Source organism: Hemitrygon akajei, chromosome 25 (genome assembly GCF_048418815.1).
Source record: "Hemitrygon akajei chromosome 25, sHemAka1.3, whole genome shotgun sequence".
In the NCBI taxonomy this organism is placed as follows: Eukaryota; Metazoa; Chordata; class Chondrichthyes; order Myliobatiformes; family Dasyatidae; genus Hemitrygon; species Hemitrygon akajei.
In genome coordinates, this window is record NC_133148.1 from 28282158 (window position 1) to 28308756 (window position 26599).

Here is a 26599-nt window from a genome sequence, read left to right on the forward strand (position 1 = left end):
AAATACTCAGCAGCTAAGATCATGTCTACAGGAAGAAAAACACCTTTCGATTAGAACTGGGAAGGAGACAAATCAACTTGTTAAGGGAGAGTGGGGGAGGAAGGGGTAAATTGGTTTATTATTATGTCTTCTAATGTACGTGAAAAACTTGTCTTGCAATCCATTCTTACACATCAATTCACTACAACAGTGCATTGAGGTAGATCAAGGTAAAACAATAACTGAATTAAGTACAAAGTAACACACACAAAATGCTGGAGGAACTCAGGAGGTCAGGTAGCATCTGTGGAAACGATTAAACAGTCGGGCCGAGACCCTTCATCAGGACTGAGAAGGAAGAGGGGAGGCGCTAGAATAAAAAGTTTGGGGGAGTGGAAGGAAGCTAGGTGGAAGGTTATAGGTGAAGCCAGGTGAGTGGGAAAGGTCCAGGGCTGGAGAAGGAAGAAACTGATAGGAGAGGAGAGTGAACTACAGGAGTAAGGAATGAGGAGGGACCCCATGAAAAGTAATAGGCTGGTGAGAAGAGTGGAGAATAGGAGAAATGGGGGGCGGGGGGGAATTGTCAAAAGGAGAAATCAATATTCATGCCATCAGTTTGGAGGGTACCCAGACGGAATATAAGGTGTTGCTCCTCCACCCTGAGGTTGGCCTCATCTTGACACAAAAGCAGCCCACGGACCGACGTGCTGGAATGAGAATTGGAATTGAAATGTTTGGCCACCAGGAAGTCTCACTTGTGGCGGAGGTACTCGACGAAGTGGTCCCCCAGTTTACGATGGGTCACATCCAGGTAGAGAAGGCTGCATCGGGAGCACCAGACACAATAGATGACCCCAGCAGACTGGCAGGTGAAGTGTTGCCTCACCAGGAAGGACTACTTGGTTCCCTGAATGGAGGTGAGGAAGGAGATGTATGGGCAGGTGTATCACTTAGGCCACCTATGCGTATAAGTGCCGGGAGGGAGATTAGTGGGGAGGGATGAATAGACAAGGGAATCGCAGAGGGAGTGATCCCCGAGGAAAGTGAAGGGGAAGGGGGTGGTAAAAATATGTATAATGTGTTACCATTGCAGAGAAAATATAAGGTGCTAGGTCATAACAAGACAGAACTGTAAAGTTGAAAGGTTCATTATTTTGTACTAGGGAACTGTTCAATAGACTTAATGATGGAATAGAAACTGTCTTCGAGCCTGATGGTATGTGCTTTCAAGGAATGTTTGCGATAGGGTAAAAATGGGATGACCACGGGGTAAACAGTAAATAAGGTATTTTGGTTAATAGTATCTAATTCTTTGAATGTTTTCTTTGGCAGCAAGTTTCAGAGGTTTACTGCTCTCTGGGAAAAAATTTTTCCTCACCTCACTGTTAGCACTTAGGTATAGCCACTGGTTCTGGACTCCCCCATCACTGGGAATATCCTACCTATATCAATTCTTTCCCAGTCCTATTAGGATTTGTTAAGTCCCCTCACATTCTTCCACACTAGTGATCACAAGTGTAAATCAAGATTCAAGGTGGTTTGATGTCATTTACAGTACACGAGTGGAAAGGGGTGCTGTTGCAGGAAGCCAGTATCCATCATCAAGAACCCCCACCATCCAAACCATGCTTTCTTCTCACTGTTGCCATCAGCAAAGGGGTACAGGAGTCTCAGGACCCACCCCACCATGTTCAGGAACAGCTCCCGCTACCTATGACTCACTTTCAAGGGCTCTCCATGTCATGTCCTCGATATTTATTGCTTATTTAGTTGTTACTATTTTGTTTGTTTTCCTTTTCTTTTTGCATTTGCACAGTTTGCACAATGGCTGCCTGTTTTCCTTTTCTTTTTGCATTTGCACAGTTTGCACAATGGCTGTCTGGTTGCCGTGTGCGGGTTTTCGGTGACTCTGTTGTGTTACAGTGAACGCCCACAAGAATGAATCTCGGGGTTGCATATGGTGACACAAGTACTTTGATAATGAATTTACTTTGAACTGTGAATCTGTAAAAGATCTGAGGAAGGCAATTGATCTACTCTCTCCATACGTAAATCTTCCTGTTGACGGAGGAGTCCAGTGAATCTGTGCTGCACCCATCTCCATAGCAAGGCAACTAAAACATTGCACAACACTCACAATATGGTCTCACCAAAGCTCCGAATAATGGCAAGATATTCCAGGTCCCATACTTCAACTTTCTTGCCAAGTACCATTTACACTTCTTGTACCCATCTCCTTATTTTCATGGATTGGTGCCCAAAGATACCTGCGTCTTAATGTACCTTTCTAAATCTATCTCTATTGCGATAATAACCCCCCTTTTCTGTCACACCTACCAAAACGAATAATCTTTATTTACAGTTTATCTACTAAATATCTGCATTCTCCCAGGACCTGTCCAGATCACACTAGAACTGGAGGCCCATGACTACTGCAGTGCTCAGAAGTCAGTGTTGGGACATCAGTTATACATTATTTATGTGAAGGTACGGTTAACAAGTTGCTGATAATGCTAAAATAGGGGGTTTCATTGATAGTGGGGAAGACTACAGTGAATTGCAAAGAGATCTTGATCAGTTAGGGAGATAGCTTCAGGAATGGCAAATAGATTTCGACTTATATTAGTTGTGAGGTGATGCACTTTGGACTCAGACTGGGGTAGGATCTGTACGGTGAATGGCAGGGCACTGACAAGTGTTGTGGAACAGAGGAGGACAAGTGCACAGTTTGCTGAAAGGAGCCACACAAGCAGACAGGGCGGTGTAGAAAGTGTTTAGCACGCTGGCCTTCAATTAGACAGGACACTGAGTTTAGGAGCAGGGACATTTTGCTGTAGCTGTACAAGTCATTGGTGAGACCTCACTTGGAGTATTGTGTACAGCCTATTATAGGGAAAGACACTGTCAAGGTGGAGAAGGTGCAGGAGAGATGTGGGGATGCTCTCTGGACGGGAGGGCCTGAGTTATAGGGACAGGTTGACCATGCTGGAAAAGTTATGAAATCATGAGGGGTATGGAAAAAGTGGACAGTCAGTCTTTTTCCCAGGATTGGGGAATCCAAAACTAAGGGCACAGATAAGAGGGGAGAGATTTAAGAGCCCTGAAAGCTAACTTCTTTAGAGGGTAATGAGTAACTGCCGGAGGAAGCGGTTAACATGGATATAAAGGTAGTTGGATTGAAGGGTCTCCTTCTATAATGTGTTACTCCTTGACTCTAGAACTGCCCTGCATCCTTCTCATAGTTCTCTAACCCAGCTTTATATCATCTGCAAACAGAAGTATGAGAATATTACATTGATTTCCTTTATCTAAAATCATTTATTTACTGTACATCTATATTATGAATAACTGGGGACCTAGCACTTTTCACTGTGGTAACCCCAATAGTCACTGTCTGCCACTCTCAAAAACTTACCAATTTATTCCTCCCTTCAATATCCTGTCCGCCAACTAGTTCTCTGTTTAGAGACAAGAGACTGCAGATGCTGGAGCTTGGAACAATAAATATACAATCTGCAGCAGGAAATCAGAGGACTAAGCAGTATTTATGTGGTGGCTGTGGGGGGAGTTGGTGGTGGTAGGAATTGTTGACATTTTTAGGTTGAAATCCTGGTCAACTATTCTCCCTCCCCCATCCCTTCCCGATGCTGCTCAACCCACTGATTTCCTCTAGAAGATTGTTAGTTGCTCCAGTTCTCAGTCATGTCAGTACCTTACCCCCAATGGTAAGTGCTCTCCTTTCGACACCAACTATTATGTGGGAACTGGAATGAAAGATTTCTAAAAGGTCAAATGCACATACCTACAGTTTTTCCTTCATCTATTCTATCAGTTTCATCCTCAAAAACTTCTAGATTTGTCCAGCAAGTCATTCCTATCCTAGATCCAAATAATTCTGTGCAGCTCTTTTCACTCTTCTCAAAGTGCTTCGCTATCACGTTTTATAAATGACTCCAGAAATTATAACACAGTTTTGACATTTGGACAAATTATAATTCATGGTCTATGTGCAAAAATTGATCTCTCCAGGGAAGATTCCTGCTGAACATCTGACTTGTGCAGAGTTAGTGGAAGCAACAATAGTGATACAATACTACAATTGGCTTTGATACCTTCACGACAAGAGGTTGAATTCCCGTTCCTATCACAGTTCAACAACCCCTGCTTGAATTGCATCTACATGGATGCCAGGCAGGGACAGGATCCAGGCAATTTGAGATGCCACTTCTTCCTTGCCGTTTGATAGCCTGTCAACATTCACACAACCGTGAGAGAGTGGCTAGCTGGAAGTGTAGACCACGGGGAGTGAATGACTTCAGGAAATGAGAAAAGATAAAGCGAATATTTTCTCTTTTTTTTAAAAAAAAAGAAAAGGGGTTATCATTAGCATCCCTAATGAGAGAAGTCTTCCAAAGGTCTCGGATCTAATTTTCTGTTTTAGCCATATGAGAATTTAGTATGCAAGGCATAAATCATGGAATAAAAATGATATCAGAATGAGGGCAGCAGCAACAGGCTGTTTCTAGCTGACAGGGGAGCAGAGAAAGCAAGCAACAAAATCTCCCTGGGCAGATTTATTACACCAACTATATATATCACAGAATGTGCATTCTCAGCACAGGCACGATTACAACTTGAAACAGTTAATGTAAAAGTGTGTATTTGCAGTATATTAGACAGACATATTAAAAGTTTTCTAGGTATAATTGAACACCCAGAAAAAAAAATCCTCTGAATTCTGGAGTCCCCAAAATTATAAAAAAAATCTAGATGATATTATGTGTAACTGCGCACAGCTACAAAGGACAAGCACATCCCATCGTTACATCTTTCACGCAGTCTGGCTACCACACAAATTTCACATAACAACTCACAGTACAGTGAAAATTCATTTTTTTTTGTGAGCCTTTGAGCACACACTTTATATTTTCAATTGAATTAGTCTTGATGAGACACTGCTGTCTGATACTTGGTGGAAATTTTCATCCGTGCTAAACCAAAAGTCAAAATTCAGCCCGACCCTGAAATTACACCTGTTAGAACAAATATACGGGGGAAAGAATAATCGCTGGAATTTAGCCAACATTAACATTCCCAAAATATTGGTTGCACCCAAGTACAGTTTCGACTTTCCCTTTTTAAATCTTGGGGGAATGATTCTCGGTTGTCACTCAAGCACAGCTTTTATAGCATACATTCCAAGTCCAATTATATATAGCGAGGGATGACTCAGATTTTTTTAAAGAGGGCTAGCATCTTGCAGCATTTCGCTCCTGCAAATTCTTGTCATTATAAAGTCCAACAAAAAACCACTCACAGAATAAGATGCAGTTTGAAGTAGGTATTCAAACATTACACTATTTTAATCCCAATCAAACATTCCCATTTTATTATGGATAAATGCACTGCCAGCGACAACCATCCTGTTTGTCTTCCCCCACCCCTCCAATGTTCTGTACCTGGATCATCTGCTCCCTCTGCCAGGAATAACACGTCGGACGGCGCGGCACTAAATTATTCGATGATGTTATTTTGCACTTACTGTTCTAAGGAACAGAATTTCCTCTTCGCCTTCGCCCCCCTCAGACATGGTGACTCCGCGCTCTCCCCGTCCGCCGCTCCTGCCGGACTAAGGCTCGCAGCATCCGCGCCTGTCAATCTACCCGGCGCGCCCCGCCCACCGCCGCGGCCCATTGGACCAAAAGCCGGGGGCCGGACGGAAAAAGTCGGCCGGGGATTGGCGGAGGAAGGGAGTGGGCGGGGCCTCGCCGAGGGCCACGTGTGTCGAGGTTGGGGTTGTGTAAGGCTGCGACGGCGAACCGAACTTGTGTGTGAATCCGTCACTGACAACACCTTGTGCCTTTAATGTAGAAAAACAACAATCAAAACCTCTACACGAGGAAATCTGCAGATGCTGGAAATTCAAGCAACACACTCAAAATGCTGGTGGAACACAGCAGGCCGGGCAGCATCTATAGGGAGAAGCGCTGTTGACATTTCGGGCCGAGACCCTTCGTCAGGACTAACCGAAAGGAAAGATAGCAAGAGATTTGAAAGTAGTGGAGGGAGGGGAAAATGCGAAATGATAGGAGAAGACCGGATGGGGTGGGATGAAGCTAAGAGCTGGAAACCTGATTGGCGAAAGGGATACAGAGCTGGAGAAGGGAAAGGATCATGGGACAGGAGGCCTAGGGAGAAAGAAAGGGGGAGGAACCTCTAGCAGCATTTGGACGTAGAATTGAATGCCCGCCGCTGCATGCTCAGGGTTTCTTGTCCCCGTGACTGCATCGGTTTCCTCTGGATGCTTCGGTTTCCTCCCATAGTCCCAAAGGAGTATTGGCTAATACGTTCTTTGGTCATTGTAAAATGTCCCATGATTAGGCTAGGGATTCCTGCGTGCCGGGGCTCAAAGGGTCTATTCCGTGCTGTATCTCAATAAATAAATAAACAATAAATAGATTGGTTTTAAGGTGAGGTTTACGGAAGAAATTTAGAAAATTGTCCCTCTTGGGACGATGGAGCGATTAAAAAGGGGTGAAGGAGAGGCCAAAGAAAAAAGGCGATGGCTGTCACCTCAGAATTGATGTGCGATGGTCCATGGGTTAGGATGGAATAACATTATGGGTGGATTTCGGGCAAGGCTGAGTATTTTAACTGTGCTTAATAGGAAGCTCTGAAACCTGGGCCTCTGCACCTGTATCCTTGACTTCCTCATTGGGAGATCCAAGTTAATGCAGGTTGCTGATAGCATCTCCCCCCTGACTTTCAACACAGATGCACCTCCAGGATACATGGTTAGCCCTCCACACTAATGGCTGTGTGGATAGGCACAGCTCAAATGCTATCTATTATAACCATATAACAATTACAGTACGGAAACAGGCCATCTCAGCCCTTCTAGTCCGTGCCGAATGCTTACTCTCACCTAATCCCACTGACCCGCACTCAGCCCATAACCCTCCATTCCTTTCCTCTCCATATACCTATCCAATTTTACTTTATACCGAACCTGCCTCTACCACTTCTACTGGAAGCTCGTTCCACACAGCTACCACTCTCTGAGTAAAGAAATTCCCCTTTGTGTTACCCTTAAACTTTTGTCCCTTAACTCTCAACTCATGTCCTCTTGTTTGAATCTCCCCTACTGTCAATGGAAAAAGCCTATCCACGTCAACTCTATCTATCCCCCTCATAATTTTAAATACCTCTATCAAGTCCCCCCTCAACCTTCTACGCTCCAAAGAATAAAGACCTAACTTGTTTAACCTTTCTCTGTAACTTAGGTGCTGAAACCCAGGTAACATTCTAGTAAATCTTCTCTGTACTCTCTCTATTTTGTTGACATCTTTCCTATAATTCGGTGACCAGAACTGTACACAGTTCTCCAATTTTGGCCTTACCAATGCCTTGTACAATTTTAACATTACATCCCAACTCCCATACTCAATGCTCTGATTTATAAAGGCCAACATACCAAAAGCTTTCTTCACCACCCTATCCACGTGAGATTCCATCTTCAGGGAACTATGCATCATAATTCCTAGATCACTCTGTTCTACTGCATTCTTCAATGCCCTACCATTTACCATGTATGTCCTATTTGGATTATTCCTACCAAAATGTAGCACCTTGCACTTATCAGCATTAAACTCCATCTGCCATCGCTCAGCCCACTCTTCTAACTGGCCTAAATCTCTCTTCAAGCTTTGAAAACCTACTTCATTATCCACAACGCCACCTACCTTGGTATCATCTGCATACTTACTAATCCAATTTACCACCCCATCATCCAGATCATTAATGTAAATGACAAACAACACTGGACCCAGTACAGATCCCTGAGGCACACCACTAGTCACCGGCCTCTAACCTGACAAACAGTTATCCACCACTACTGTCTGGCATCTCCCATCCAGCCACTGTGGAATCCATTTTACTACTTCAATATTAATACCTAATGATTGGACCTACCTAACTAAACTTCCGTGTGGAACCTTATTTGTTTTGTATTGTTTTGCAGATGACACCGCTATTGTGGTAGAACCCCTGATGGTGGCGAGGAGGCTTACAGGAGTGAGATAGATCAGTTGGTTGGGTGATGTAACAACAACAATCTCAACGCTATCAAGAAACTGTGAATTTCAACAAAGTCTGAACAGTCCATGAACATGGCTTTTTTATGCCTTTCATTTGCACTCTTCATTTATTTTGGTAATTTATATATTTATGCTTTTGCATTTTTGCTGCAGAAAACACATTTTGCATTATATACCAATGATAATAAATCTGATTCTGAGTGAGAAGCTGAGCAGGCACAGAGGAGATGGTGGACAGGACTGATGTGAGGTGGGACACTGAGGGCAGAAATTTGGATGGTCATAAAATTGGAAAGTGGGAAGCAGACAGGGAGTGCAGTGGAATAACTGTAGACAGACCAAGGGAGATTTGAGAGCCGTACTGGAGAGATGCAGTATGATTTGAAGTTGAGGAAGGTGGCTTTGTCCTTCTCAATGTTAAGCTGCTGTCAGTACCTCCAGTTGAATTGTGTCTTTTTGTGTGTTTCTCCCGAGCTGTCAGTCTGTGGTTTTGTATTGTCATGAGCTCCTGTCCCCACTCCTGTGCTACTCCGGCCCCTGTATTACTGAGTACTCTGTCTCTCACCTGCTTCTCATTATTACCTGTATTGCTGCCACCTGTGTCTCATTGTGCTCCACCTATCATCTGCCTCTCTGTTTATTGCTCAGTGTATTTCAGTCCTGTGTTTTCACCTATTTGTTGCCAGATTGTGCCAGTGAGTTTTCCTGAGCCTGTCCAGCATTTGTATCTGTGCTCTGTCTGTCTGAATATTGACTCTGCCTGTTTCCAAGTTCTGGTTTTTGGATTTCTCTGGATGTTTTGATCTCTGGCTGAACTTTGGTGCTGACTTTGTTTGCACCTCGGGATTTGTTACTCAATTAATATCACTCTGTGCACAGTACTGGGTCTGTGATTGGATCCCTGCTCCAGTGCCCTGATGGCTGGTGGGCAGGGGTGGCTGTTTCAATCCAGCGCAAAATAAATTGGATGAGCTGAAGACAGAGAGAGTGGAAGGGTTGAAGGTGCAATCAGTTACTCTGGAGGATGGCTGCGCCCCCTCCCCAACAAAGCTCAAAACACAGTTTTATTGCTTTATCATTCCCATAGTTTACTTTGACAAGCCCATGCCCACTACTTTAAGCAGGTGTAAATTGGGAAATGGATTAATATTGCTTACATTACCCCCTATAGCCCGTTAAACCAAATATAGATTGTCACAGAGTCATAAGCATGAAACTTACCCTTGAGCTCAAAGAGTTTTCACCAATGAGCAAGCAAGCTTTTACCTTAATCCTATTTTATTTCTGAAAGCTCCCAACATTTTTTCATAGTTTTTACGAGAGTAATACAACAGATCCTTTGGCCCATGAAACCACACTGATTATCAAGCACTGGTTTACGCAGATCCCATTTTTAAAATTCTTCCCACATTCCCATCAATTCCTCTCAATTCTACTGTCCTGCTACCCATTAGGGACTGTCAGGGTGGGCGCTGGCAATGACTGGACCCAGGTACGGAGGAACGGCAGACTCCCAGGTCGAGACGGAAACGGGGGACTCAAGCAGAACATTGGTGACACGACCGAGCAACACCGCGAGACAGATCGTTCCCAACCCCACAATGTGCGCTAAACGGGAGTCCGCTTCAAATAATCACAGAAGCGGAAAACCCGTACCAGTCACAATTAAATTGACAAAATGTATCAGAAAGCACAGGGGCTTAATGTCTCTAGTTGTTTAAAACAACAATTAGTAAATACAGATCCTTGAGTGACCTAGAAGCCCAACGCTCTATGGGCTGCAGGACTCATGACAAGGGACAATATTTAGTGGCCAAATAAAAACAGTACCAACTTTGGAAATTGAGAGGAAATCCAAGCCCCGGGGGGAAATCCACATGATCACAGAGAAAAGATCTAAACATGGTACGAGCATCACGAAAGGACAGGACTGAAGCTGAGAGGCAATAGCATATTAGCTGCACCACTGCACAGTATGTGCAGAAGCATGGATAACATGTATTGGGTTCCTTGAATTCAACTACAGTATATTGTATTACAAGTGGTGATAGCTTCAATAATACACCTTCTGGTAAAGCTGTTGTTCATGAAAGCCATAACTTGACCGATATCAAATCAAATATTCGAGATTCAAATAGTCAAAGTACGTATGCCACATAATCCCTAAAATTCATCTTCCCCACAGACAGCCACAAAACAAAGAACCGTGGAACCAACCACTCAAAGAAAAATATCAACCCCCCCCTGCGCAGAAAATAAATAGCACAAACCTCAACAAAAAAAAACAAATGAAGACAAAATATAAAACACAAAATCAAAAGGCATATTTCAGTTTAGCTCACTGTTCGTTATCTACAGATTGCCCAATTCAAAAATCACCCAGAAGTAGTAACGAGAAAGTGAGTGACCAGAACTAGAACAGATCATAAGCCTGAATTAGAGTCCAAAATCTACAAACCGCAGTGATTACACCTTGTTTTGGCACCATCCTCCGACTGCATTGAGGGAGAGAGAGAGATTATTTGAATGCAAGGTTCTTCCCTCGAGAGGGGGAGAGAGATTGCCACACAAAGACACCCTCCTTGGGCAGCAGCGAGTGAAAGACCGGTAGAAGTCGCCGAAGACTTGCTCGCCCTCTGCATCGGCTTTGATTCTTTCATCTTCCTCGGCACGTCAATCAGTGAGAGATGGGGTCAATCAGGGGCTCACACCCCGTCTCCTGGCTTGCTGGCCTCCGTGCCGCAAGCTTGGCTCGCAGCCTTGTGGAACACTCCCAGAGACACCGAAGTGCCAGATTGCCCAATTGGTCCATAAGCACGCCACCGGAATGCAGATGACGAGCTCCAACAATAGCAGAACCACATGGGAAATAACAGGAAGACATAAGATAAGTGAAAGGAATGCTTCGTGAACTGTCTTGAGAACGTCGCCTTTGGTAACATTGCTCGCTGGCGTCATCTTCCACTTGCAGAGATTGAGCTCTCATCCGAGATGTAGAGAGGTACAGCATGAAAACAGGTACTTCAGCCCACCAAGTTCCTGCCAAACAGCAAACACCCAATTATGTGTGAATTGTATTCTCCTGAAAATATCCTTTTAATAGCTTCTTCCTTCTACAGCATGATCCTCTGGCCATAACAGACAGAACAGGACATCCTGGGCAGCGAATGTAGTTAACTCTAAATGTTCAATCACAAAGAAGAAGCTATCCAGCTTCTCAACAAAACTTTTTCTCCAGACACTGGAAATCCGAACAACACACAGAAAATGCTGGAGGAACTCAGCAGGCCAGGCAGCATCGAAGGAAAAGAGTACCTTCCACGTTTCGGGCCAAGACCCTTTCGGCAAAATATCATCCATAATATACTATGTATGTTAGATCCTCGTTCAGACATTGCCAGTCTAATATTTTAATTGATTCATTTTTCAGTATGAGAACCTTGTTGGAAAGACCACCGTTTACTGCCTCTGAGAAAGTGCTGATGAGTCTTGAAACTTTGCAATCCTTCTGGTGGACATGTTCCGTAATACTGTTGAGTAGGGAGCTATGATAATTTTCAGTCAGAAGGGTCTGTGATCCAGAGGGGAACCAGTGTTCTCATGGGCCAGCTACTGGTGGTAGTCACCATAACAACCTAGCCAGGTGACAGCAACATTTTCTGAGAGTAAAGTACGCTGCAGCCATGGTGATGCAGATAATTAATGTTTGACGATAGAGTTCCCAGTTTCCTAATATGTTAGTTGGATGAAAATACTCCAATGAGGCAGCAAGTTTTGTGAAGAAACAAGAAGATAGCATTCCTTGCTATTGATTATCACGAATATCTATCTGGGATATTCTAGCCTTATAGAAACACAACTAAGGGAGGGACAGGACTGCCAACTTAAAATTTCAAGATAGCTTTAGACAGGACAGATGTGGAGGAAAGAGAGGAGGGGAATTGCATTTTATGATCGAGGGAAATATCATAGATTAAATTACTGAGGGTTCAGTGAGGCTTCATGGGTGGAGCTGAGAATATAAGACACCATTGTTGGGTTTGTTCTGCGCTCACCAAATAGGCAATGCGAATCTCCACAATGCAGGGAGATTGTGGAGTGTTGTAAGAATAATAGGTTTGTCATGTTAGGGGATCTTCCCTTTCCAGTAGCTTTCCAGCTTCTCAACAAAACTTTTTCAGGTGTAACGCTGTTACTGCCCCAGCGCAACTCCTGTTAAATGGTCTTGCCTGCTCTCCGTGTTCTGTTGGTAATTATTGAGTCTGTTCATATGCTCACCTTTACTTAAGTTTGATTATTGACATTTGTGCATGTGATCGTTCTGCTAATTGATGATCGCTCGGGGCTGTTTGCACCATTGTCTTGTAAACTTTGGTTGCTATTATGTCGTCTGTAATGCCAATGTCCTGCCTTTTATGTTTGGCACTGAACCACCTGACAAAGGGTCTCGGCCCGAAACGTCGACAGTGCTTCTCCCTATAGATGCTGCCTGGCCTGCTGCGTTCCACCAGCATTTTGTGTGTGTTGTTGTTAACGTCGACAGCGCTTCTCCCTATAGATGCTGCCTGGCCTGCTGTGTTCCACCAGCATCTTGTGTGTGTTGGCACTGATTTATTTCATTTTATTGAGATACAGCACAGAATAGGCCCTTCAGGGCCTTTGAGGCATGCAGTCCAGCAACCCCCGATTTAACCCGAGCCTAATCACAGGACAATTTACAATGTCCAACTAACCTACCAACTGGTACATCTTTGGACTGTGGGATAAGACCCACGCAGCCACGGGGAGGAAGTACAAACTCTCTACAGGTAGCTGTGAGAATTGAATCCGGGTCTCCCTGTCCTGAAAGTTTCCTGAATGAACTTAACAAATATAGTGGACCCTACTAGGGAGAGGGCAAATCTCAGTCTATCCTTAAGTAATAGGGTAGGGCAGGTGACTGAGTTGACAGTGGGGGGAGCATAGTTATATTGAGTTGAATTGACTTTATTTCTTACATCCTTCACATACATGAGGAGTAAAAATTTTTATGTTATGTCTCCATCTAAATGTGCAATGTGCAATCATAGTGATTTATAATAAATAGGACAGTCAATGTAACATAGAAATACACTCAGATCAGCCTGCGTTAGGGGATAGGGTTAGGGGATCTTCCATCAGTCTGATGGCCTGGTGGAAGAAGCTGTCCCAGCGCCTGTTGGTCCTGGCTTTTAATCTGTGGCACTGTTTCATTGAAACATAGAAAACCTACAGCACAATCCAGGCCCTTCGGCCCACAAAGTTGTGCTGAACATGTCCCTACCTTAAAAATTACTAGGCTTACCTATAGCCCAATATTTTACTAAGCTCCATGTACCTATCTAAATGCCTCTTAAAAGACCCTATCGTTTCCGCCTCCATCACCATTGCCAGCAGCCCATTCCATGCGTTCACCACTCTCTGAGTAAAAAACTTACCCCTGACATCTCCTCTGTACCAACTCCCCAGCACCTTAAACCTGTGTCCTCTTGTGGCAACCATTTCAGCCCTGGATAAAAGCCTCTGACTATCCATGTGATCAATGCCTCTCATCATCTTGTACACCTCTGTCAGGTTCCCTCCCATCCTCCGTCACTCCAAGGAGAAAAGACTGAGTTCACTCAACCTATTCTCATAAGGCATGCTTCCCACATCCTCTTAATGTCTGTAAGCTGAAGCATTTCAGTCTGCTGTAAGTCATCCCCACAATTAGAACATAGAACATAGTATGGTAGCAGATTGTAGCAGCTGTAATAGATAGTGCTTGGGGTGACTCGGGTCCCCGATGATCATTCGGGCCCTTTTTTCACACCTGTCTTTGTAAATGTCCAGAATATTGGGAAGTTCACATCTACAGATGCGCTGGGCTGTCTGCACCACTCTCTGCAGAGTCCTGCGATTAAGGGAGGTACAGTTCCCATACAAGGCAGTGATGCAGCCAGTCAGGATGCGCTCAATTGTGCCCCTGTAGAAAGTTCTTAAGATTTGGGGGGCCCATACCAAATTTCCTCATCTGTCTGAGGTGTAAGAGGCGCTGTTGTGCCTTTTTCACCACACAGCTGGTATATAGAGACCACATGAGGTCCTCGGTGATGTGGATGCTGAGGAATTTAAAGCTGTTTATCCTGTCAATCCCAGATCCATCGATGTCAATAGGGGTTAGCCCAACTCCATTTCTCCTGTAATCCACAACCAGCTCCTTTGTTTTTGTGACTTTGAGGGGGAGGTTGTTTTCTTGACACCACTGTGTCAGAGAGACGACTTCTTCCCTGTAGGCCACCTCGTTATTGTTTGAGATTAGGCCAATCAATGTAGTGTCGTCAGCAAATTTAATTAGCAGATTGGAGCTGTGGCTGGCGACACAGTCATGGGTGTACAGGGAGTACAGGAGGAGATTTAGTACACAGCCCTGAGGGGCTCCTGTATTGAGAGTCAGAGGGGTGGAGGTGAGGGAGCTCACTCTTACTGCCTGCTGGCAATCTGACAGGAAGCCCAGGATCCAGTTGCACAAGGCAGGGCTATTAGTTTTAAATCAGTTATGGTTAAGGGGCATGGTATGGAAATGGTTCAGTAGCTCATGTTCTGAATTAAGACAAGGTGAATTTTGTCCTGAGAGTGCGGAGGGGAAGGGAAGGGGTGAGAGGAGTGACATATTCTGTCTGGGTAACCTTCAAACTGATAGCATGATTTCTCTAACTTCCAGTAATCTCTCCCCTTTGTTTCTGCTCCGCCCTTCTATCGTTTATCATTCTAGTTACCCCCTCACCCCTTCTCTTCTCCTCTCCTGCCCTCATGATCTGCTGATCACCTCCCTCTTGTTCCCTTTCTCCTTCCCTTTATCCAAGGTCCACTGTCATCCGCTGTTAGATTTTTTCTTCTTTAGCTCTCTTCCTTGTCCACCTATCGCCTCACCGCTTCTCACGTCATCTTCCCCTCCTCATCCACCCACCTTCCCTCTCACCTGGTCTCACCTATCACCTGCCAATTCGTACTCCTACCCCATCCCCCAGCTTCTGGCTTCTGTCCCCTTCCTTTCCAGTCTCAACCCATAAACGTTGACTGTTTATTCCTCTCCATTGATGCTTCTGAGTTCCTCCAGCATTTTGTGTGCGTTGCTCAAGATTTCCAGCATTTGAAGAATCTCTTGTGTTTTGTGTCAGCATGGCTTTGTGAGATTTTTGACAATGTGGCTAAGAAGGTAGATGAGGGCAAGGTGATAGATATGGTTTAGATGAACTTCGGTAAACTTTTTAATAAATTGCCATATGCTAGGCTGCTCTGAAATCCAGGGAAAGTTGACTACTTGGATACTCCTTTAGCTTGACAATAGAAAGCAAAGATAAATGTGTAAGGTTGCTTCTCGGACTGGAGGTCTGTGACTATGGTGTGCCTCAGGGGTTGGTGTTGGGCCGATTGTTATTTGACATCTATATCGACCATTTGGATGGAAATATATGAGGCCTGATCAGTCAGTTTGCAGATCACACTAAAATTGGTGGTACAGTGGACAAGGAGGCTATCAAAAATGTCAGGGGGAACTCTTAATCATCTGAGTAAGTGGGCCGAGGAATGGCAGATGGAGTTTAATTTGGATAAGTGTGAGGTGCTGAAACTGGGAAAGTTATATCCAGGTGGGATTTTCACGGCCAACAGGGGAGTATTATAGAACAGTGGGCCCTTGGAGGACGATGCATGGTTTGCTGAAAGTGGAATCACAGGTAGACTGACTGGTGAAGAATGCTTTTGGCACATTGGCCGCTGAGAGGTCACGGTGCAGATGTACAGAAAGCAGGTGAGGACACACTTGGAGAGTCAGTTATGGTTGCCCTGCTGTAGGAATCAAACTGGGAAGAGTGCAGAGTTGCTGTCCCTGAGGGTGTTCGGTGAGGCATGTGGCCTCGAAACCAAGAAGCTTCAAAACGGGCGCGTGACCATTTCTTGCCGATTAAAGCGCTGAGGAAGATTAAAATCATCGAGCCAAGAGTGGAAGGTGAACGGGCGTTCAGTGCCATCTCCCGGCTTCTCGCTAGCCGCTGCAGGAGGAAGGCGGCTGCGTGTGCCAATCTCTGACTCCCTTTCGCTCGCTACTTCCAGAGGAAGTTCCCTGTGTTCAAATGGTCTCTCTCCCTCCCTTGATGCCGTCAGAGGGTGGTGCCGGAGTCCTGGGTCCTGGGCAAGGTTTAATCAACGCACTTTGTTGTTTGGACTCTGTAGTTTACGTTATGATGTGTTTCTCACTTCTGGTCACTCCTTTTTTATGTTGATATTTTGGGTGATTTTGATCGGGGCAGCTACAGATAATGAACAACACAGTGTTAGATTGAACTGAACTGAATATGCCTGGAACCTTTCGATTTTGCTTTCCATACTCTGCATTTTTCACTCTTTCTTGCCATTTGCACAATTTATTTTGCACATGGGGGGAGTGGATTGATGCTTTACTTTGAACGAGTTGCATGGTTTTCTTTGCCTCATGGCTGTCTGTGGGAAGACAAATCTCAGGGTTGTATACTGCACACATACTTTGATATAAAATAAATAGACTTCTGAATCTTTTAAAAGATTTACAAGGATGTTGCCAGGACTTGAGGGACTGAGTTATTGGGAGAAGTTGAATGGCTAGGATTTTATTCCTTGGAGCACAGGAAACTGAGAGGTGATCTTACAAAGTTGTACAAAATAATGAGAACATAAAGACGGTGAATGACATCAGGCTTTTTCCCAGAGATAAGGAATCAAAAAACATTCCGAATGTTGAAAGGCCTGAACAGATTGGATATGGCAAAGTTATTTCCCATGGTAGGGGAGTCTAGGACAAGAGGGCACAACTTCAGGGTTGAAGGACATCCTTTTAGAACTGAGATGCGGAGAAATTACTTTAGTCAGGGGTGGTAAATCTGTGGAATTTGTTGCCGCGAGCAGCTGTGGAGGTCAAGTCATTGGGTGCATTTAAGCCAGAGATAGATAGGTTCTTGATTAGCCAGGGCATCAAAGGGTATGGGGAGAAGGCAGAGAGTGGGGATGACTGGAAGAATTGGATCAGCCAATGATTGAATGGCGGAGCAGACTCGATGCGCCAAATGGCCTACTTCTGGTCCTACGTCTTATGGTCTAGGAACTAGAGGGCATAGAGTTAAGGTGAGAGGGCAAAGATTTAATAGGAATTTGAGGGGTTACTTTCTTTACACAATGGATGGTATCTGTGTGGAATCAGCTGCCAGGGGAAGTTGTTGCGTCATATACAACAGCACCTTTTAAAAGATGGATGTACAGGTACATGGATTGGAAATGTTTGGAAGGTTATCGGCGAAATACTGGCAAATGGGATGGATTTTGTTGGTCAGTATGTGCAAAGCTTGTTTCTGTTCGTGACTCTATCCATCGGTTCAGACTGATTCTGGATTTGGACCCTCTGAGGACCGCAGGTACTCACATTCAGTTGACTGCTTCCCCCACCGTGTTCTACACTCCGCTTTCCGCCATGAGGAGGTACCTGGTGCCCCTATCCCCGTCACTTCCACAACTCCGGGATTCTCTTCCTGCTGCCTGTCCAGTACTTTATTCTTCATCAGATCCATGCTTTCAATCATCGGTTCTTTCTCATGTCCAGCAAGGATCGGGTAGTTGTCCGTCTACAGACTAAAGATCCTGCTGTCTCCAACGCCAGCACTCAAACCACAATCCTTGCTGCCGACCTGGAAGGTTCTAACGATCCCAAGTAAATTCAGAACCCGGACTCCACCGATCAATCAACCAGCCCGCTTTGTGCCATCTATGTTAAGATAAGAGGCGTAGATAGGGTGGATAGCCAGTACCTGTTTCCCAGGGCACAAATAGCAAACACCAGAGGGCATATGTACAAAATTAAAGGAGGGAAGTTTAGGGGAGACATCAGGGGTAAGTTTTTTACACAGAGGGTTGTGAGTGCCTGGAATGACTTGCCAGGGATAGTGGTGGAGGCTAAAATATTAGGGGTATTTAAGAGCCTTTTGGACAGGCACATGGATGAAAGAAAAATAGAGTGTAATGGGGTAGTGTGGGTTTAGTACTTTTTTTAAAGGATTATATGGGTCAGCACAACATGGAGGGCTGAAGGCCTGTACTGTGCTGTAATGTTCTATGGTTCTATAATGCTCCACACTATATCCAGGGCTGCTGGGTTCTTTCTCAAAGTCTATCTGTGGTCTCTTAATGCAGATGTTCAAAGTTCAAAGTAAATTTTATTATCAAAGCACAAGCATGTCACCATATACAGCCCCGAGATCTATTTTCTTGCAGGCATACTCAGTAAACTCATAATAGAATAATAACCATAATAGAATCAATGAACAAACTCACCAACTTGAGCGTTCAGCCAGTGTGCAAAAGACACTGCTTTTACCCCATACCCTTTGATGCCCCAGCTAATCAAGAACCTATCTATCTCTGCCTTAAATACACCCAATGACTAGGCCTCCACAGCTGCTTGTGGTAACAAATTCCACAGATTTACCACCTTCCGGCTAAAGTAATTTCTCTGCATCTCAGTTCTGAAACTGTGCAAATACAAATAGAAAGAAATAATAATAATAATAAGCAACAATTATTGAGAACATGAGATGGTGTCCTTGAAAATATCCGTATTTTTATTATAATATGGACTCGCTTTCAAGTTATTGCTGTCAAGAAGTCTTGAAAGCAATAAAAATAAATCTTTGTCTTTTGCTGCATCACTCCAGTAGACGTTTAAACGTGAACCAACTATGTAAAGCTTGAAATGCTCCTGAAATCGGAACAGCGGGTGGAGAAAAAGCAGTCAGAAATAACGTGTCAGTGGTTGGTGAATCCTTTAATTAGCTTGAGGATTGGGAAAATCTCAGAAATCTGCAAAGGTGGGTCAAGGCATTGCTTGCTAATGAAAGGGAAATTAGAGTACAAGAGGAAGATAGTGAAGAACATAAACCAGTCAGTAGGGTTATATTTTAGACAGGCAAGATTGAATAGATTAGCTCCCTCACAGAATGTCAAGTGAAGTTATACAGCGGAATAAAGTAATGGCAGAGAAAGTTAAGTGCTTTTTAAAAAATCTGTGTTCACAGAAGAAATCATAGCACAGCGCCGTATCAGCTCGGGGAGTCCCGGAGTTTGGAGCTCAATTCCGGTGCTGTTCCCTAAGGAGTCTCTGTACGTTCTCCTCATGGAAAGTCTCCAGTTTGCTCCGACAGTCCGAAGGGTGTATCGGGTAAGTTAATTGGTCATTGCAATTTGTCCCATGATTTGGTGAGGGTAAATCAGGTTTGTAGAGGGTTGCTGGGATGGAGCAGCTGGAAGGGTCTACTCCATGCTATATTACTAAATAAAATAAAACCCTCTAAGCAGTGGAACCCATAACAGTACTCTTGGAAGACAGATGGTGGTAATGGTGTAAGTGTGTTAATCTGGCTTGATGAGTGCTGTTTACTTAGCAATACAACACGGACAGGCCCTTCCGCCCCAGTGAGCCATTGCACGGCGCAACCCTAGCCTAATCACAGGGCAATTTACAATGACCATTAACCTATTAACTGGTACGTCTTTGGCCTGTGAGAGGAAACCAGATACACAGAGGAAACCCATGTGGTAGCGGGGAGAAAGTACAAACAGACAGCACCGAAATAGAAACGAACACCGACGCCCCGAGCTGTAATAGCGCTCTGCTGACCGCCATGCTACCGCGGCACCCCACGGCAGCGTAGCATGTTCTGTAGGGATTGGCGCTGGGGCCTCTGTTGTTTGTGAAGTGACTTGGATGAAAATGTAGATGGGTGGGTTGGTAAGTTGGCAGATAACACAAAGACCAGTGGAGTTGTGGACATTGTCAAAGGATACAGCAGAATGTAGATCAGTTACTGATATGGGCAGAGAAGTGGCAGCTGCAGTTTAGCCTAAACATGTGAGAGGCAGACATAGTTTATAATCTCCTGAGTGCAGAGGAATGTGAGGTGATTGTATTGAAATATACAAAATTCTGCAGGGGCTTGGAAGTTAGAATTAGCGATGATGTTTCCCTAGTTAGCGTAGCTAGAACTAAGGTTGTGATCTCAAAATAGATTATCAGCTGTCTCGGGATAGACTTGAAAAGAAATACCATGAGCCAGTGGGAGGCAGATATTTGGAATTTTCTACTGTGGACACTGAAGAGGACGAAGGAGGCTCACATACTGAAGACAGATCAATAGCTGTTTGGATATTAAAGAAATGGAGGGATAGAGCATTAGTGCAGGAAAATGCCGGTGAGGTAGTAAAAGATTAGCCGTGAGCATATTGAATAGCAGAGCAGGTGTGAGGGCTCAGATGGCCTACTCCTGCCTCTGTGTCTTATGTACGCATGAGCCTGGGCTCTCACTCCATGTCATCCGATACAATTCACTGCACGGACGTTATTAAGGTGCAAATATTCTGAATTTTGTCCTAGTGGTGTTAAATTGATGCCCTTAATATCAGCATCCCAAGCAATTAGGGTTAATAAAAATCACAAGCCTATTAATTAATTAAAGAGCCATTTCAGATCAACCAACTGGTTCTGGGACTGCTTGGACTCGTAGTTCATGAGGAGGTCTATAAATAGCCTTTTGAGTGAATGTGGGTCAGTGCAGTAACTACAAGTGAAGATTTAAATCTCACATCAATATAATTTATATATTTTGTCCATTTATCTTTTCGCACATTTTTTTTCTGTCTTTGGTATGCATGCATATTAGTTTTTTTAAAAAATTACATGTAAACTCCAGTATTTGTATCTTTACCCATTTAACAGGCTTGGGTTTAGTTTTATCACTGCCCATTATGCCACTGGTGTTTCGGGCAGCAGTGAAGGTCCTCTATCTCTGGCGGAGTTCCTCATGTCAGTAGCTGCCTCTCGGTTTTCACTGCTGCCAGTCACGCAAGTCCCGGTGAAAGCTCGGGAATACCGTCACACCCAGATGTAGAAGGATTCTTCATTGCTCTTTCTGTTTTACCAGCCAAGATTGTTAGCCCTGAGCTGATGTCGTGGTCCAGTCTGGCAATTCCCCATTACCTCTTTAATTGGACCTTAATCCCCTTGCTTGATTTCCAATCATTCCCAGTTCAGCAAATTACAGCACACCGGGTTCCCATTAGCGAACATAGGATAAAACTCGGGCGTCACGGCCCTGCTTTGCCAGTTCGTTGGTCAACCCTAGTGTGAGTAAACCTCATTTCCTGATTCCTTAGGACTGTCAGTTCTAAGCTCCGCATCATTTCCTGGATACTCCACGTAAGCCTTGTCTCCGTGTGAAGACTCTCCTGGATATCGGCTCCCCGTTCGCGACGGTGCTAACGCCTCACGACTCTGCCTCCATGCCCGTGTCCAGCACTTGGGTTCGTCCCCAGCCTTGTCCTTGCAACAGCTGAACTCCTGAACCTGGAGGACCGGTGGACCACTCTTTGTCTGGCCTCTACCCTTTGACCTGTTTGGCATGGGTGACCCTACCAAGAGCCAAAGCATAAAGCCTTGAGTTCAGCCAGTTTAGCTCTCTGGGTCATTGAGGCGTGCAAACCTTCAAACCACGACAAGGTGGTGGTCCTCTTGCATCTCTACTTCTACATATTTAACAGACTTGAATTTAGTCCTGATATTCAGGCCTGACCTTGAATCTGGCTTACAAAATTTTTGGAGAGAAAGCCTTGGTTGACTTGCCGTTTGCTTTTGTTTTCTATTTTTATTCATAGATTTTTGTTACACAGCATTCGGGCCATTATCTCCTAATCAACCTATATTTGGAATGTAGGTTATTCGCCAAAGATGATCGAGCTTGTACCAAATCTGTGTCCATTGATGCTAACAATTGAAAGTGATAGGGGCTGGTAGAACTATTCTGGAAGTGACCACCCACACACTTAAAATGTTCAAAAAGTTAATATCAGAGAATGTATACAGTTTACAACCTGAAATTCATACTCGTCACAGACATCCACAAAGCAAGAACCTCATCGAAACATCGAAGTCCCAAAGCCCCTCCTTCCCCCCATACTTCAAGATAGGCTGAAGAATGATGTCTTGTCGGATGACAACATGGCTATGGTGATGAAGTTTCCGTGACGCACTCAGAGAAGTGGCCAACTCTCCCATCCTAAAAACAGAAGGATGTTCACCCGTCAGGCGGTATGTTAAAATGCCTTTTGGCCTAGTTCCTTGTTTCCTGCAGCCTTGCATTCTTGCATCCTGTTACTGACTGGATATTCTGTAAGATGTCAGGGTGAGGGAGATGCTGAGAACAGGGGTGGGAAGACTACACCAACACTGTGTCATCTGTGAACGATGGGGGCACCGACTTCTCATAGACTGCAAAAAAATGAGGAAAACCAACAAGGATCTCTCTTCTGTAACCAGTACATTGCTAAACTAAACCTGAAAATGTTGTACAGTGCTCTAAAAGCTCTAACATCATAATAAGCACACTTAACCTACATTAAGCTACACATTTCTTCCACTGAAACTTCAAAGCAGAGACCAGGATTTAAAACCTCAAGGTACAGCTGCATAAACAAAGACTAGTTCTCTGTTGCTGCACAGTAAGGAGTTACTTGATACAGCTATCCAGAGCCCTGATCACTTCTTACAGACAGCCATCGGCTCCTGCATGTGTATGTACAGTATATACAGATATATTTGCTTTAAAACTTCATTGTGGGACCAAGGGCCAACCTCCCAAGTATGCACTTTGCAATTCAACAGACAACAAGGACTAAGTACATATAGATCTGATTGTTGGTATTTATTCCACCTTCACCTGATTACTCTGAGTTCTGTCATGTTTAATCGCCAATATACTGTACACACAGAAGCAACTTTATTAGGTACATCTGTACACCTGCTCGTTAATGCAAATATCTAATCAGCCAATCATGTGGCAGCAACTCAATGCATTAAAGCATGCAGACGTGGTCAAGAGGTTCAGTTGTCGTTCAGACCAAACAGAATGGGGGAGAAATGTGATTGAAGTAACTTTAACAGTGGAATGATTGTCGGTGCCAGACGGGGTGGTTGGAGTATCTCAGAAACTGCTGACCTGGGATTTTCACACACAGCAGTCTCTAGAGTTTACAGAGAATGGTGCGAAGAACAAATAACATCCAGTGAGTGGCAATTCTGTGAGTGAAAACACCTTGTTCAGAGGAAAACGGCCAGACTGGCTCACGTTGACAGGAAAGCAACAGTAACTGAAACAAACACGCGTCACAATAGCGGCATCTTTGAATGCACGACAGTATCTAGAGTTTACAGAGAATTGTACTAAAAATGAGAAAAAAAAACAGTGAGTGGCAGTTCCGTGGGAGAAAATGCCTTGTTAATGAGTCCTGCCGAAGGGCCTCGGCCCGAAACGATAACCTTTTCCATAGGTGCTGCCTGGCCTGCTGAGTTCCTTAGCGTTTTGTGTGCGTTGCTTGGGAGTGCCAGCATCTGAAGAGTTTCTCATGTTCGTTTCTGAGAGAGGTCAGAGGAGAACGGCCAGACTCGTTCAAGCTGACAGGAAGATGACCGATATTCAAATAAGCACATGTTACAGCAGTGGTGTGCAAAAGAGCATCTCTGAACGCACAACCCATCAAACTCTAAAGCGGAAGGGCGACAGCAGCAGAAGACAACAAACATACACTCAGTGGACACATTATTAGGTTTAGGGGGTACCTCATAAAGTAGGTACTGAGTACTCAATCTGTTTTAGATCCCTTTCTGATGGTGAGTGAAGCTTTGTATTCTACACTGAATTTTCCATTTGGTTCTGATCTCATGGTTATGTGATGCTCTGAATTCATCTGCTGCAGTTAGATAACCTTATCACTTGTTTGTGCTTTTACTTCTATAGCTGATGGACTAAAATTGTTCCAGTTCTCAGTCGTGTTTGTGGCTTAAGCCTCTCAAAGATATTGCAGCAGATTTTCATCTTTGCTGCCTGAGCAATAGTGCAAAAGGAGGATCCAGCAAGGAGGGCGGAACGCTGCTGTCAAAACCCACCAGCGTACTCCTTCCGTTCGGATAAAGGAAGAAAAAAAACTGATGGGCATTAATAAGGGATTCAAACCTCCAGGCCAATTTGTCTTTTCCGAGCTGTAGTCATGTTTAATGAACGGGCAATAAAGGCAAAAATAAACACGAGGGAGTCTGCAGATGCTGGAAATCCAAAGCAACATCAAAACACTGAAGGAACTCAGTAGGCGAGGCGGCATCTATGGAAATGAATAAACTGTCTGTCCGGGTAGCCTCCATCCTGTTAGCATGAACATTGATTTTTTCAAACCTCTGGTATCGAAATTACCCCCCCCCCCCCTCCACCCTTTCACCATTCCTATTCTTGTTTCCCTCTCTCACCTTATCAATTTCTTCCATGGTCTGCTGTCCTCTCCTGTCGGATTTCCCCTTCTCTAGCTTCCAGCTCTTTACTTCACCTGCCCCTCCTCTCCCAGTTTCACCTCTCACCTGCCACCTTGTACTTGTTCCTCCCCTCCCCCCTCCTCCTTTCCCTGACTTCTTCCCCCTTCCTTTCCAGTCCTGGTGAAGGGTCTTGGTCCAAAGCGTCGATTGCTTCCCCATCTCCATAGATGCTGCCTGGCCTGCTGAGTTCCTCCAGCATTTTGTGTGTGTTGCAAAGGCAAAACTATTTCCCATGATCTTAACTCTCTAAATTTCATTTCTGTGTGTTTTGTGAATGACCTTGACAGGAATTAATTTCAATATTAAATTATTAATTGTTTGTTTTTATATGTTTTGAGGATTTGTTTAGTATTTCTCCAGACGCTGGTTTCTGAGCACTGGAATGAATTTTAACTTCTGGTTTAAACTCTGCACGGTGGGTTGCTGGCCCAAGTTTCCTCCCGATGACAAATGTTGAAAAGTAGCTCGACAAGAAATTTGCTACTCCGATAGGTAATTCTCTTCAAATATTAACGTAGTTTTCCTCATTCCCGCAATGATTTATTTATAGTAAATAGATTTACTTTGTTACAGTGCAATGACAAATTACTTACAAATCAAGTGCTAATGATGCAATGATTTAATCAGAAAATCAAATTCTCTGTTAAATATCTCCCTCAGTACATGTGTTTCTCTTCAGAATTTATTAAAGGCCTTGCTGATTTCCAAACATCCAAACAGTGAGATCCAAATCTGCTTTTGTTTTTAACCAGACCCCTGTCTTGCTGACCTACTGCCCATTACGTCGCACTTAGGGCAACAATGAAGGCCCTCCATCTCTGGCTGTGTTCAGGACTTCCTTCGTCATGTCAGTATTTACTGTCAGTCATGTAAGTCCCGGGTGGAGACTCAGGAATACCGTCACACTCAGATGTAGAAGGATTCTTCATTGCCTTTTCCGTAACAATTTTGTTTTACCAGTCAGGGCTGTTACCCCTGAGTTGAACCCCCCCCCCCAAACCTGGAGGACCAGTGGACCACTCTTATTCTGGCCTCTACCCTTTGATCTGTTTGGCCAAAAACCCGAGCATAAAGCCCTAACTCCAGCCAACATTGCTTCCCAGATCATTAAGGCACATAAGCCTCCAAACCCTACAAGAAGGCTGTGGTCGTCTTGGAGGGTTCATACGCTCAGTAGCCACTTTATTAGGTACATCTGTACACCTGGTTGGTAATGCAAATATCTAATCAGTCAATCATATAACAGCAGCTCAATGCAAAAAAAAAAGCAGGCAGACATGGTCAAGAGGTTCAGTTGTTGTTCAGACCAAGCATCAGAATGGGGAAGAAACGTGAGCTAAATGGTTTTGACTGTGGAGTGATTGTTGGTACCAAACAGGCTGGTTCGAGTATCTCAGAAATTGCTGATCTCCTGGGATTTTCACGCACAATAGTCTCTAGAGCAGGGGTTCCAAAACCCTTTTTTGTGCCATGGACCAACACCATTTAGCAAGGGGTCTGTAAGCCCCAGGTTGGGAGCCCCTAGAGTCTAGAGTTTACAGAGAATAGTGCAAAAAAAACCCCCACCCAGTGAGCAGCAGTTCCGTGGGCAAAAACGCCTTGTTAATGAGAGGGGTCAGAGGGGAATGGTCAGACTGGTTCAAGCTGACAGGAAGGCGACAGTGACCACATATTACAACAGTGGTGCGCAGAAGTGCATAGATTTATACTATCAGATGTACTATCCTTAGTATTACACTTAGAATTAGTTTGACTATTGTAACTAGGAATCTGATGCATGTTGAGTAACTGTGATTTCTTACAGCTTGGAGTCCACTGTCAGAAACGATGGTGTCAGCAGATTTAATATTAACTTTGATATGGGAGTTAATTAAATCCTGGAAGTGACAAATTGAATACCTCTTTCAATCAATCAGCACAGGCACCGCGGTCCAAATGGCTTATTTTTGTGCTCTGCCATTCTGATTCCAAGGAGACCAAGAGCTTGAAAGTGGGCTTGTGAATCGTGATAGGTGATTGTACTATAACCTTTTCCCTCCAGTGCGGGCAGTAGGGCCCGTTACTGTGGTTTATATACCCGGATGGGTGTTAA

The 26599-nt window shown here is 44.3% G+C and overlaps 1 protein-coding gene across 6 annotated transcripts in view; it reads right to left on the reverse strand.

The window, feature by feature from the left end:
* LOC140716481 (ryanodine receptor 1-like) overlaps positions 1 to 5594 on the reverse strand; it is a 560721-nt gene extending 555127 nt beyond the window's left edge. For all 6 annotated transcript variants that reach the window (XM_073029249.1, XM_073029247.1, XM_073029248.1 and 3 more), the window contains exon 1: positions 5522 to 5594. In XM_073029249.1, coding sequence (XP_072885350.1) covers positions 5522 to 5569 — 48 coding nt within the window. In that variant the 5' untranslated portion in view covers positions 5570 to 5594. The remainder of the gene's footprint in view (positions 1 to 5521) is intronic.
* Positions 5595 to 26599: the final 21005 nt, after the last annotated feature.